The sequence below is a fragment of the Biomphalaria glabrata genome, chromosome 3 (genome assembly GCF_947242115.1).
Source record: "Biomphalaria glabrata chromosome 3, xgBioGlab47.1, whole genome shotgun sequence".
Classification (NCBI taxonomy): Eukaryota; Metazoa; Mollusca; class Gastropoda; family Planorbidae; genus Biomphalaria; species Biomphalaria glabrata.
In genome coordinates, this window is record NC_074713.1 from 28,735,138 (window position 1) to 28,749,747 (window position 14,610).

At 30.7% G+C, this 14,610-nt stretch overlaps 1 protein-coding gene across 1 annotated transcript; it reads right to left on the reverse strand.

Annotated features, from left to right (window-relative positions):
• Positions 1 to 14,049, reverse strand: LOC106055479 (coiled-coil domain-containing protein 170-like). Its single transcript, XM_013211746.2, has 12 exons — positions 13,715 to 14,049; positions 11,938 to 12,054; positions 11,654 to 11,749; positions 10,912 to 11,168; positions 10,025 to 10,175; positions 8,255 to 8,440; positions 7,841 to 8,158; positions 7,467 to 7,667; positions 6,925 to 7,098; positions 6,152 to 6,394; positions 4,894 to 5,130; positions 1 to 2,818 (listed from the first exon to the last, which is right to left on the reverse strand). Exons 1-12 carry the CDS (start codon positions 13,919 to 13,921, stop codon positions 2,504 to 2,506), a joined length of 2,502 nt encoding a protein of 833 aa, XP_013067200.2. The 5' UTR covers positions 13,922 to 14,049; the 3' UTR covers positions 1 to 2,503.
• Between the last annotated feature and the right edge of the window lie 561 nt (positions 14,050 to 14,610).

Genomic DNA, 14,610 nt, shown 5'->3' on the forward strand with positions numbered 1-14,610 from the left:
TTTAAAATAGTTTGAATTATTTATTTTTCTACTATATAAATATAAGTTATTTAAAATATAACATAAAAATGTAAACAAAAAATTAATTAAAAATGTCATTATGAATGGGTGTGACTAAAACTGTTCTCACATTCAACACGGGGATGAAAACAAGAAATAAAACAAAAGAACCAACACAACATTCACTAGAGAGTCTGGTCACATTCAAGTTGGTGGAAGTACAGAGTGCAGTACATCTGCTGGTGTGCTTTCTATACAACAAGTGTCATTGAATTACAAAAAAAAAAAAAAAGAATAACATATATTTACATATACAAAGTACAGCTTCATCAACATCAAACACAATTTGATAGAAATCAATTGATGTAAATGAATTTATATTTAAAAGCATTCTGAACTTTCATAACTAGACTTAGCCAAGTTTTTCTTCTGCTAAATTGTTTTTACAGAAAGTCGATATAATCACTTAGCAATAACTTCTTACATGCCCAGCTATTCTGCAGATTGGAGATAACAGCAGGCAAGGTTTGATAAGGTTTGGCCAGACAGCAAAGACAAGTGGGGATGTCAAAATATCATTTATAAAAACTGAACATGTGATTCTTCTTTCAATTGACATAGCTGTACACAGCTTAAACACCTTGAGATTCCCAAAATAGATCAGTTTGTAAAATTTGTGTCCGTTTTGGTCTATCAGACAAAGTGACTTCTGGACACAATGGAAATGTAAGTTGAAGGCACATAGAATAACATTCTAGACCCTAACATTCTAGACCCTAACCCTAACATTCTAGACCCTAACATTCTAGACCCTAACCCTAACATTCTAGACCCTAACCCTAACCTGAGCATCTATTGTATGTAAAACATTTTTAAATGATTCTTAATTAAACAATTTTATTATTTTCTTATTTGCTTTGATTTTTTTTTTTTTCATCATCCTGATATCTTAAAAATTACATGTAAAAGAATTTTGTGTGTGTGTGTAAAACTTTAAGTAACATTACAAAAATGCAAAAGCTGTAAAGATAAATTTAAAATTTGTTTTGTTTGTATATCATCAAGTTCATTTACTTATTAATTTGCTCAAGAAAGAAAAAATTCAATTGTTCATATTACTAACTAAACAATTATAGATATTTTTATTGCTTTAAAAACAAATACTTTTCATTGTTTAAAATAGCAGTATAAAAGAAATAGCCAACTATATATAATATGCAAATAATTATATAGTTAAAATTACAAAATGTTGGGGAAAAAATGCTATTAATAAATAATGTTACATTATGTAGTACACATTGCCCTCAACAAAAATATATTCAATACACATACAAAAGTTGCTGTTAAAAAATATTTTGATGTATAATAAAATTGAGTAGTAAAAAAAAAGATGTCCATTTTCCTGAGACAGAGAAATACAAATGAATTGTAAAAATAGGCCTACAATAATGATATGTTGATTTCAGAATTTGAAATGAGATGTCCTTTCAGTTTGATGCACCTTTGCAGATTTTAAGAATATTGGACATCCATTTATTGAAATTATATCTTCATACATTTTTATACATTTTTACCATTTTCTCATTTTCCATTTTACTAACTAAAGAAAATAACTTATTGTTAAACTGTTCTAGAAATATCATAATATAAAATGTAGTCAATGAAACTGTGCTAGATGTGTGCAAGATCAATTTCCCTTGCAATTATCACAGATATTGTGGATAAATCTAAAGTTTACATGATGGAAATATAAATTACAAGAACTAGCAGGAATATTAAAAGTATTATAATTTAAAGTTACATGAAAATTGTATGATTTAAAGCTTATAACAAATAATGAGAAACAGTAATAAAAACATTCTTGTGCAGTTGTGTACCATCAGTAGTACCAAGTAGTACAAGTACTAAGTAGTACAAGTACCAAGTAGTACAAGTACCAAGTAGTACAAGTACCAAGTAGTACAAGTACCAAGTAGTACAAGTACCAAGTAGTACAAGTACCAAGTAGTACAAGTACCAAGTAGTACAAGTACCAAGAAGTACAAGTACCAAGTAGTACAAGTACCAAGTAGTACAAGTACCAAGTAGTACAAGTACCAAGTAGTACAAGTACCAAGTAGTACAAGTACTAAGTAGTACAAGTACCAAGTAGTACAAGTACTAAGTAGTACAAGTACCAAGGCTCGTTTCAAGTTATAAAATAGAAGAAATGTTGAAATTCCAATGGACATTAAAAACATTGAGATGGTAGCATTAGGTAATATTTCATTTAATAATTTATATTTTATCACAGGACTTTCTGTAGTTTCATTTTTAAGTTCTAAATTTTATAAAATATCATCATTGCAGTGAAACTTTTGCTAAGAAATAATTGTTGACATATAATGTAGAAATGCAACATTTCCAAATGTAGTCTGTTGATTTCATTGAAACATTACAACTTTTGCTGTCAGTTTATTAGAAGGATCAGTTTCAAAAGGCATCAAAAAGGAAATAGTTCAAACTAATATATCCTAGGATCACGTCTCATGGGGGACACAGATCGTGCTCGGGTTCGAAGCTTTGCAGCTTTTCTTCTGGAGCGTTCTCTAGATCTGGCGATAACAGGATCTGTGGCATCAATGGTGTTGTGGAAGAGTGGTGCACTCCCTTCATGCACACCTTGCAGAGCATCTTCCAGAGACAGTGTGGAGAAGGTTGTAGCATGATGAGCCTGGATCAACTTTTCTAACCTGGTGATGATCTCATAATCTGGAACAGCCAATGTGTTGATATCTAAGCCCAACATTCGAGCCACAACAGTTCGGAAATCTACCAGCTGAAATACCCAGATAAACACAACATGATTAAGTATATGTCTACAAAATTTAAAATGTAAGTTGGTTTGCTAAAGTTTGAGGACATTTTGCCGCTAGCCTGAAAAAAAAACTAATAAAAGCTTCTAACATGCATTTACAAAACATAGTCCGACACACTGAATGAGTTTCTGCAGTCAAAAATGCAAGAAAATGCTTAGCATTGGGGCTCCACCCTAAACCCACTGGTGGAGCTTACAGCACTCCTCCAGACCCCCTAGTTGCCAAGAAAAGGGCCAAAAAAAAAGACTTTTTTCCCCCAAAGATTGAGAAACACAGCTCTAATTACAATATGGACCCCTATTTGTTATTCTCTGATATATATATATATATTATATTTAGAAAAAATGAAGGCATTGAGAGCCTACTTTTGTTGCTAGTTTATTGTGAGTATAACAAGAGAAGTGCTGACTAACACTAGTAGTGATGGGCAAAAGTTTACAAAAAAATTAGAAACTTTTAGTTTAACTAAAAAAAATTAGCTAAGACCATTGTTTAACTAAAAAAAAAAAAAGTTTAGTTAAAATCGTAGTTTAATTAATTTTTTTTAGTTACTAACTAAAAAGTTTAATTAAAATTTGTACAACTTTTCAACAGTGGTCAGGGTTGAAACGCACATCCCTGTTTTCTGGTCATGTGATATCAATAACTTTGATTATCAAAAAAATGATGCAGTTAACAACTATTTAGTCAGTCTGCATTTGAAGAGGGTAAAGTAAGATGCTGGTAGAAGTCATGGGATTAAATATTAGCAATTGAAAGTAGCAGTATAATAAAATGTTGTTAAACATTTTTTGCTAAAAGCTTCTAAGCAATATTATGAATGTTCCGAATTTTTTTATGAGCCATGTGGTGGTGTTTCATTTCTGTTTATAGTGGGAATCTGATTCGTGAGTTAGGTCAATATTATGTTTAGTGAGTTAGGTCAATATTATGTTTAGTGAGTTAGGTCAATATTATGTTTAGTGAGTTAGGTCAATATTATGTTTAGTGAGTTAGGTCAATATTATGTTTAGTGAGTTAGGTCAATATTATGTTTAGTGAGTTAGGTCAATATTATGTTTAGTGGTTTTGATCAATTCATTGCAGCAAACAATATTTTTTTTACTGCAGAAACATCAACTACAACCTTTTTATAGTCTTAAGACTTATTATTGAGATCTAAGAATCAACAGTTAGGCCTATATAGATCTTAAAGCATTAGGATAACCAACTCTAGAAAAAGAAATCTTAATTCACACCCTCTCTTGACCATAAAGTAAATAGAGTGTGTCCAACTAATTTTAACAACCTGGTCATCTAGACATACATATGTTGGCCTAGTGTACTGTATGTGTGTAGTCCATGATACTACAAGACTACCCTGCATTTTTTTTTATTATGTGTTATTCAATAGTGTTTGCTTAATGTGGAGTGGTCAGACGAGGCATGGCTAGTCAAGCATGTTCATTACACTAAAATAGATACACACCCTCCCTGCCCAGAAAGTAAATAGACAATTTCATTTCTATTTTATTGATTACTAGATCTAATTTTTAAACTCTAATTGTATGTTATTAAATGAGATATTAAACTTTACCGGTATAAGTAATTAAAATTTTCCGTTAATAATATAATAAATATAATTTAAAAAAAAAAGAGTACAAGGTTTTAATTGAAGGCTAAAATACAAGCACACATATTTATTTAGACATCTTTTTTTTTTAAATGTTATTGTACATTAATGTTTATGTAAGAAACATATTCCTTATTACTGATTTTATTATGGATAAATATTTCTAGTTCAACCCCGCACCTCCCCCCCCCTAAAAAAAAAAGTTATGAAAAGTTTGTTATAGTTTAATTAATTTCCTTTAGTTTAGTTTAACTATATTTTGAAATTCATGATAAACATTTAGTTTAACTACTTTATTTTAGTTGAAAACTAGTTTTAGTTTAACTTTTAAAAGTTAGTTTAGTTCCCATCACTAAACACTAGAAGCTAAAGCTCATACATATCACAAGTATATGATAATGTCATACAGACAATACAACTAACCTGTTTCTCCCTATACTTCAATGTGTCTAGAGCATTCTTGGTGGTTCTCAGCTCACTACTCAAAGCCTGCACTGCATTCTCAGAAGCCACTTTCTTCTCCTGGAAGGTTGTCTCTGTGTTGTCCACAGTAGATTTCAACTCTGATATCTTTCTAGACTGACGTTTGCGTATTTCTTCCAACTCTTCAATCTGTTTGGCAAGTTCTTCAATGTCTTTACGCTGTTCAAGAGTTCGCACCTACACAAATTAGGAAAATAATAAAATGGTGAAGATTACATTTTTAAAAAGTAGAATATTATTAGTTAAAAGAAAAATTTTTTTGTTCAATAAACTAGAATAGTTTTCAAATAATTGTTAATTCTCACTATTTGTAGACCAATCAATGACTCATTGTTTCAAGCATATTTCTCATTAACTCTTTCAGTGCGTATTGTTTTGATTGAAAAAATGGGAGTTTTCCCAGGACAAAGGAAATTGTGTTAGGGGGGTAGAATTACTCAAACTAATACAACTTTTTTATTTTTTTATATAATGTAACATATTTGATCATATTTTAAAGAAAAATGAATTGGCTACAAAAGTGTAATAAATAAAATTAATTATTCAAGAAAATATTTTTTTTATTGTTGAAACTGAGTATGGAAAAGGAAATATTTTTTAAAATTCATTAAAATTCGATGTACTCAAAGATTTAACCTTTTAATTATACATTTAATTCATAAATATTGAAAAATCATAAAACTCAACACATGGTATATCCCTTCAAATTTCATAAAAGATTAACTAATTGACTAGGAAATTGTGTAATTGATATTATTTCAGGTCCTGTGAATTAAACTAAAAAGAGGAACCACTAACAGAATGTTTTTTTTCTTTTAAAGGTATTGGTCTTGCATTCAATTTGCAACCATAACAAAGAACAATCACTCTCACATCCGAAAAATTAAAAAAAAGAGAAATATAGAGTGTTTTAAAAGTGACAGCTAATGATTTTGAATAAATTAAAAAAAAAAAACCACCTCATTCATGTTGAAGATCTAAAAAAAAGTAGTTCTACATGTGGCTGCTAAGAAAAATTGTGGCCTTAAGATTTCTAATGGTTAATTTAAAAAATTATAAATTTGTATGTTAAAATGTGTAATTCTTAATGGTTTTTGGCTCTAAATGAAATTTTAAAAGATTCACTAAGTAACTTAAATGAGCTCTGGGTGCATCAACCTCATTTCTTGGTGGAGGATCAGATCTATTTAAACAGTACCTTTAGTTCACTAGAGCCTAGTAATTGAGCTTTCAAGTTCTGAACTTCATGTCTGGAGTCTTGCAACTGAAGTTTGTATTTCTCAACTAATTTCTCCAATTTCTGCACCCTGATACTCTCTGATTCTCTCTGCTTTTCAATGTCGATTCTGCCATGCATACGCTCTTCCAAATTGGTCATCTTCTTTCTTAGTAGGTCAATGTGAAGGTCTTTGCTCTCAAGTTGCTCTTTCAGTGCTTTTATCTAGAGCAAGGAAATTTGAAATGTAACGTGAAACAAGGAAAACTGATTTTCAAACTATATGAAACAATCAGAATATTTTTTTGATCAATAGTTATAAATAAATACACATATATAATTTAGGTACAAAGTATATGAATAGTTAATACTGTGAGCAATGTTGGAAATAGATTAGTGAGACTAATTCGTTGTGTGGTCTAAGAAGCTGTGTGCATGCATTTGTGGGAAAACAAAGCACTGAAGGAATGCCCTAAAGCCATGGAGGCTAACCTAAAGGTCTTGAGTTAGAATGATCAATAGATATGTAGACAATGGCGAACAATTAAGAAAGCTGTATATAGATTATTGTTAGTATTATCTGGTAGACCTTACAAAACTAATCTAACATAAATATACCTGCTTTTAGTTAGTTTAAAAATTAATTAAGAGAAAGACTATGAGTAGGTAGATGTGAAACAATGTTGAGAAAGACTATGAGTAGGTAGATGATAACATGGTCAAGATGATTCCCAAGGGTGGAAAGGGAAGCTTACTTTGCGCTGAAGGTTATAAACATGTGATGTTTTATCTGCCAGGGCATCTGCTTCCAACTTCATCAACTGTTCAGCTCGTGCAATCAATGCATCCATTGTCAGGTCTAATCCAAGGTCAAGAGAAATTCTATCCATTTTCATGATTTCACCCAGTTTCTGTAGGCCACGTAAATACTGAAAAAAAAAAAAAATTAATTTATTTAATCTAGACATTCAATCTCACAAATATGTTAATAGTTTTCAATGTTTCTAGTCAAATGAACTCTAAGAACTTAACTTTTTTACAAGTCATCAAAGCTTAAGCTACTGTTAAATCTATTAGATCTTTATTCAGTTCATTAAGTAGAACACAGTACATAAATACAAGAGTGAGGTGTGCCAGTCTCTTTAAATAAATATGATAGATTTATAACTCAATTTTCTTTATATTTATCTACATAGCAAGCTATTAAATTTACTCTTTAAAATAAAATACTTGCCTTACGCAAATTATAAATTTATGATGCTACAATGTCAACAAAAGAAAAAAAAAAGATTCCCACCTTTTCTTTATCAAACTTGAAACCATCCCTGAGACAATCTCCAGCAGCCAGCTCAGCCTCAGCACTACGTAAGCGCTCAGCCAAGTCAGCTGCCTCAACCTCAAACCTCTTGCATCTTTGAGCCATATCACGATGTATGGTTAGCTCATTATCTAACTGCTCTGTCAGGTGCTTGACTCGGTTCTCATACTCATCCAGACGCTAGAAGAGGTAATGATACATTTATTAATGAGTAATACTTTAAGAAATTATTTAAAGGAAATCCTCCAGAAAGTTTAAAATTTAACCCTCAAGAGATTTTACAAGATTCATCAATCAGTTACTATATGGATAACCAACAAACTTTTAAGAGTACCTCAAACAATTTTACTTACCAAAGTTAACTCTTTGCGGTCAGTAACAAGATGGCGTACAGACTCTTTGACATTTTCTTCACTGGGAACAACATTGATGTCAGCTGAGCTCAAAAGGTTGGCAAGTTGTTCACGGAAAAGGTCAAATTGCGTGCTAGCTGAACGAACATTGTGAGTCTTTTCTCTAAGGTCTCTGTCCAAGGAACTGAATCTGTTCTCTTTAAGTTGGAGCTCATTCTTGGTGGCCTCCAAAGCCCTGTGACTAGCATCAAGACGCTCTTTAAGAAGGTCAATTTCTCTTTCAAGATCACGACGAGCAGCAAGAGCATTATCCCTTTCCTTCAAAAAAATAAAAAGAGCAAGTCACAATGAGACACAGAACAGAGTAAAACTGATAGGAAAACTAAGTACTAAATTGATTCAGATTGATCTTACCAGTCTCAGGTTCTCTATATCACTGGTGTATCTTGTGGCATGTTTCTGTTCACGACCAACTTCAGACACAAGCCTCATAATTGTCTCCCTGCTGGCTTTAGTTTCAAGCTGAGTTTCATTTAAATGTTCATTCATTGTCATTATTTTGCCTTTCAACATGGCATTCTCTTGAATGATATCATTCAACTTATGAGAGAGAAGAAAAACTTCTATTAAAAATTACCAATAGTTACAAACAAAATAAACTGACAGTTTTCACTAACCAAGCAGTAATGAAATAGTTTTCATGAGTATGTGTCAAGAAAGGAATTTAACAAAATAGTGGCCCTGAATCATTCTCGTTACATTGAAATGATCTCATATGAAAACTGCTATAAACTTCTAACACTATTATCCCATAGCAATACTCTTGCACAAGTAATATTTTTAAAACTTTTAAAATACAGAAAATATTGTTTTTAATTTTTTTGGGGGGTGATTAATTCATAATAATAGTTGAAAACTTGTGCAACAATTAATGGCCAGTGCCAAAAACTTTTAAAGGTCAAATCAAGCTGCTAGACTCAGTCTAAATTTGGTAATAGCCAATAGCTTAAAACTTTTTTTTATAAGGTAAAAAATGAAAAGTTTTAACTGGCAGACCTCAAGAAAAAGTCTGGTTAAAGGGGGATCTCAAAAATAGTAAAAATGTTGAAGGTCTAGAGTGCTGGAGTCCTTCAATCACTAATATATGCTTCATAGTCCCAAACTTTATATTCCTGACACATCAAAGAACTGTTTTCAAGGAGCCCCTGAGCAAGATCAATCATTATAGAAGGCCTAAACACTGACTAACAACGTTGCAACCTGTGGGAAGTGGAGACCAATAGCACATTGTGCTGGTCACATGACACCCTGTTCATTATATATTGGTCAAAGAAACAGATGACACTAACATTATCTGCCCTATAGATCACATGGTCTGAAAGAAGAACTTTATATATAAGAAATATACGGTTGGTCTCAATAACTCCCTCAAGAAATGTGGAATCAACATGCATGGCTGGGAAAAACTAATCCATGATCACTCCTGAAGTGTTCATATTTCAGGCTATGAGGCTAAGAGGATAGCTGACTGCAAATTAAAAAAAAAGACTAGACTTAAAAAAAATGAACAGACAAGATGTCAATAGGCCCAAGCTAAACATGGCTTGAGTGTAAATGGTTTCACAAAGAGAAAATCAAAAGTCATAACCATCTTTGAGTTCAATAGAAAATGAGATTTGGCTCATCTTCAACCACAGAATATTTCTAGTTTGTCATTAAAATAAAAAGAATTGCTAAAAACTGTTGTTGTTTTTTATCCATTCCAATTATTCATGATGTTTTTTTTTTCAACATTATGATAAAAATTAATTTTATAAAAAGTGGCTTGTGTGGTTGAGTGGCAAAAACAGGGAGCTTAGGTAAGGGTTGAGCTGAGTTGTGTTTGCTATGTGCCTAAAGGCAGCACAGAAACCTATTACTAGATACCCACTCTATGACTAGTCCCCAAAAGATATTGGACCCTAGTTTCATTTGTGTTAAGCTTTCCTTGTTTGTACTTCAATGATAAGACAGAGCTTTCATCCCTACCAATATAATCAAGATATCTGTTTTCATTGCCTGACTTAACAATAACACCAAAATGTTGCCAACATGGAATCCTTATGCATTAAAAAATTAGAGTTCATACTAAATATTTGTAATCTAGATAGAAAAATTTTAGGACGATGATAAATAAAAACATACTTTGCGTATAACAATGTCTACAGATGGACCATAAGGATCTGTTAAGTCTTCAGTGTATAACAAAGAACTAATCTGACTGAGAAGTTCATTATGTCGTCTCCCTTCAGTTACCAGCTTTGACTCTGCCAACTCATGGTCTTCTGTCTTCTTCCTGCAAAGTAAAAAATTTCATCTCTAAGTAAGTGCAAAGATAGCAAGAAATTTAACTGACGTGTAAAACAAAAGACATGGGCAGAGCAAAGCAAAAGACATGGGCACAATAAAAACAAAAACACAAAACAATTCCAGCCTATATTTTGTTTTGAACTAAAGATATGGGCTCAAAGAAGTGATGTTAGTTAGCAAATTTATAAGGGTGTGTATGTGTGTGGTTTGAAAATATGTCTAAAGACATTCAAATTAAAAATAAAAAATTCACCAAATATTTAGGTGTACTTTTGAATAATATTCTACATTGAATCTTTCACTAACAAAGTTTTCACACCATAGTGTATTCTCAGAAACCCTAACTGCATAAACCATCAATAAACTATCACTTTGTTAATCACCTAATTAATTAGCTGTGCATTCAGGAACTATCTGGTAATATCTGCATCACATAAATACTGATTAATTGACCAATAAGGGAAGCATCTCATAAATACTGATTAATTGACCAATAAGCAAAGCATCACATATGACTCCTGGCTGAGCATGTTAAAGGTTGCTGACAGGTAAACCAACATTGAAATTAATATAAGCAAGAAGACCTGTTGTATCTATTCCTTAATAGTCAGACACCCTCAAAACAACTGAACATTTATAGTACTAGTGTTTCATTTTTTTATTTTAAAGCCTGATAAGTTTTCTACTTTCTAAAATACAATACAAATAAAACAGTGATCTACCGTAGCCTTTGTTCCAAGTCTACTATTTTATCACTCAATTCCCTGTTTTCTCTTTGAAGAGTGGAAATGGTAAACTCTCCTCTGTTAGCTACAGTTTCGTAAGAACCTGCTCTTGACTCGTACTCAGCCAGTTTATCTCTTAAGGATGCCACCATGCTACCAAGGCGGTTTTCTGTCTCCCTGCTACTGTCAAGTAAATGCTGCAGTTCTTTGATTTTGATGTCTCTTGATTCCATTTCTCGCTGAAAGTCTGCAATCTACATTTTTCAATAAAAAAAAAAAAAAATTAAGAACAAAAAAGTTCTTACATTGAAACTTGGCAGTCCAATAGTTCACAAATTATATTTTCTTTCTGTGACAAGCAGTATCTTGAAATACCTTCTTGATTTTTAAATTAGGTTGCTTTTCAAAGAAGATTACTAAGTATATGTTTCTGAATTCAAACAAAAATGATCTGCTAGATCAGTTTTCCAAAATGAAATTTTATGCTAGTGCTCAGCCATTATGTTAAATTATTTTAATTAATATTAAATATTTATCATTAGATTTATAGCAAATCTAAATATGTATAGTTGAAAAAACAATAATTAAAGCTTAGGAACATTAAAAAACATTTTTTACTAATGCAAAAGAAATTTTATGAAACAAAACAAAAGACTTAATTATTATTTCATTAATTTTTAAGATTAATTTCATGCTTTAACCATCGTTTCATGGTGTTGTAAAAATAATGGATGATCACCTGAGCTTGGGCTCTGTCTAGTTTCACCTGTACTGCTGCTAACTCACTTCTGGTCATGTCTACAGCAGAACGTTCTCCAAGATAGAGACTGTCTAACTGTATGAATAAAACAATGAAACTTTAACATTTGGCTACTGTTTGGATTATATTGCTGTGCTCTCTATTTCATTTACAACAATACTGTATAAAGCCAATAAGGCATTTAGATAATGTATTAGAAGCAACAAATTTTATCAAGACTTTTTACGATCTATAATTTAAGTTTCAAATTCTTATCTATTTACTCTATATGAATCAGGTGCTCTGGGAACTTTAGGGGCTGACTCCAAACTAACAAGATGCTGAATTAAGTTATCTTTCTTTTTCAACTCTTCACGGAAATTTCTGACTTGGTCTTGAAGCTGTCATAAAAGAATACATCAATATATATATATTCATTTCTTTCTAAATTCCTTTCACTTTAAAAATTTAAGAGATTTGAAACATTTTAAATGAAGAAAAAAATTGGTAAAACTTTGTCCTCTTAATGAAAATATGTAAAATATTCGTATGACCAAAAAGTTCATATTTTCACTGTTTGAAAAGCAAGAAAAGAAATATGATATTTATATTAATGAGATATATTGATATGTTTTCTTTATTTTTTTCTTAAATACAGGTATACAAAAACAAGCTATGATTTGCCATCTGTGATAGTTTATACCCATGAATAATAACTAGAAAGCATTTTTAAACATAAAAAGATAACAATTATTTAATGTGTATCATGTACTCTTGCATAGTATTCAGTTACGGCTAAATCTATTTATAGTTCAGTATAATCTACTGATTGTCATTATTTCATAATATTTTAAATTATCATGTTTATAAATCTTTTTTTTTCCAATTTCACACAAAAAAAGTTTCATCGTATGGATTTATGTTTAACATTATGTTTCAACAAGTGTTTGTGTATGTATGTCTCTTTCATAAAAATGGGTCTACAAATGTCTACAATTAACTAACAAATGGCAAATCAAAATTTATTTTTTTAACCCGTGGTTTGCATTGTACCTGATCAAAATTTCACACACAAAGTTAAAGTTACAAAGTTACATCTTACAAATTTTTGTTTAATATTACATTTTAAGTATCTTTTTATCATACAAAATTGGTCTACAATTAACTAATAAATGACCAATCAAAATTTTTCAATTCATTTTGTTCATTGTATTAGGTTGTATTTTTAATACTTTCGTATTAAACTTCTACAATTAATATGATATAAGGTATGTGTATGGAATGTGTATCAACTTTTTAGTTTTTTTTTAAACTAGTGTTAAATGTCCCTTATTTTTAAATACCAATGCAACCTTAACAAACATACTAATGAACTCCTAGGCCTATTAAATTCTTAAAGATTTTGTTTTGAAAAATAAAAGTTTAAATAATAAGAGAAAAAATATGATTTAATTACAATAAAGAGATGCAAAACATTTTTTTTTCTAAGCTACATTAAAAAACAAAACTTTTGGAATGTTAAAGTATTCATTTTAATATGAAGGCATTTTTTTAAATCCAGGTATTAATATTTACAAGTATCATGCCTTGATAATTTAAAATACATGTCAATCATATAAATAATTACTCTACCTAACCATCACATTGAAAGACCAAGTGGTAAAAGAATAATTAATTTTTTAGAAAATTCTTTAAATTTTATCTTAATAGTGCATTCATGAACAGTGAATCATATTAAAAAGAATGTGGCAGGTGGATGATATCAAACATCTTACTTACTCTACTATAAATTACAGATGTTTATTTTTTAAAATTATATCTTAATCTTGTCATTCGTGTTAGCTAGGAATTTTTAACTCCAATAATTCATTGGTTCTCCAGTCTGATTGTTTCTCCTATTCTAAACTTGTCTAAAGACTTAGTAAAATTATTACTAATGAAATGGCACCACTAGCCACCAGTGACCAGAAAAAAACAAACTTTTTACTTGATAAATTTATAAAATTTATATGAATTCGTATTAGAATGTGGAATATAATATGTGAATATTTTGATACAAACCTCATTGATCTGCCTGCGTGTCTCGCTTCCATCGTACTTATTATCGTACTTCAAGATACCCACCGGCGTCACACGACCACTTATACCACTGCCTGCACTTTCTCGCATTTTAAACCATTGTAGTTCATCTTCTAGAATTTTGATTCGCCTAGCCGAGTTGATAGCTGGAAGACCATTAGTATCTTTTCCTGAATTGATATAACTCATAATGAAAATAAACTGTTCATGCGAAATGAAACAATAAAATAGTTTAGGAAATATCACTGAAAATATCAGCAACTAAGGATAACAACAAATATTATTTTCTCGTTTGAACATCACATAGCAACGACAACAACAGATGGCTTCCGTTTCAACGCAAAGTATCGATACCATGGTTTAAACGATAGAATATTATAAACTCCAAGGATACATATAGGCTAACTACAAAATTAAACAACATAAATCTATCTTGATATTTTTTGTCTATTAAAGCATTCAAATTACAATAGGAATTTGTTTAAATCAATTACTAAGGTTTAGTATTTTAGTATTCTCACAAAAAGAAAACGTCTCAGCATCTCTCATTTCAAATTTTGCTTAACATTCGAAAAAAAGTTTTATATGAAAAGTATTCAATTAGTTTAGCATGTGCTTTAAAAGTTATGAACGCATTGATCAACTGGCCACAAAAGTCGCATTGAAAATGTTGGCAAAGGCAAATACCAGCTGAATTAATTAAATTTAAAATGACTTAATTTAGGCTATCTGCAGCTCAGTTCGATTTACAATCTGCACAATGGAAGCCCCACTCCTTAATTTTATTCAGGTCATGGTGAGCTCATTGCCATTATTTTACGTTTAATAATTTTGTTAAATATTTTCCCATAAGAACTAAATTTAGAAAATTTTAACCA

What these genes read in the sequence shown, in the direction of transcription:
- LOC106055479 (XM_013211746.2), bottom strand. Translation starts at nt 13,921, where the DNA reads ATGAGTTATATCAATTCAGGAAAAGATACTAATGGTCTTCCAGCTATC. An exon ending in CACGCAGGCAGATCAATGAG is followed by an intron (nt 12,055 to 13,714) that starts GTTTGTATCAAA and finishes CTTTTATGACAG; the next exon opens with CTTCAAGACCAAGTCAGAAA. An exon ending in GAGCACCTGATTCATATAGA is followed by an intron (nt 11,750 to 11,937) that starts GTAAATAGATAA and finishes TTATTCATACAG; the next exon opens with TTAGACAGTCTCTATCTTGG.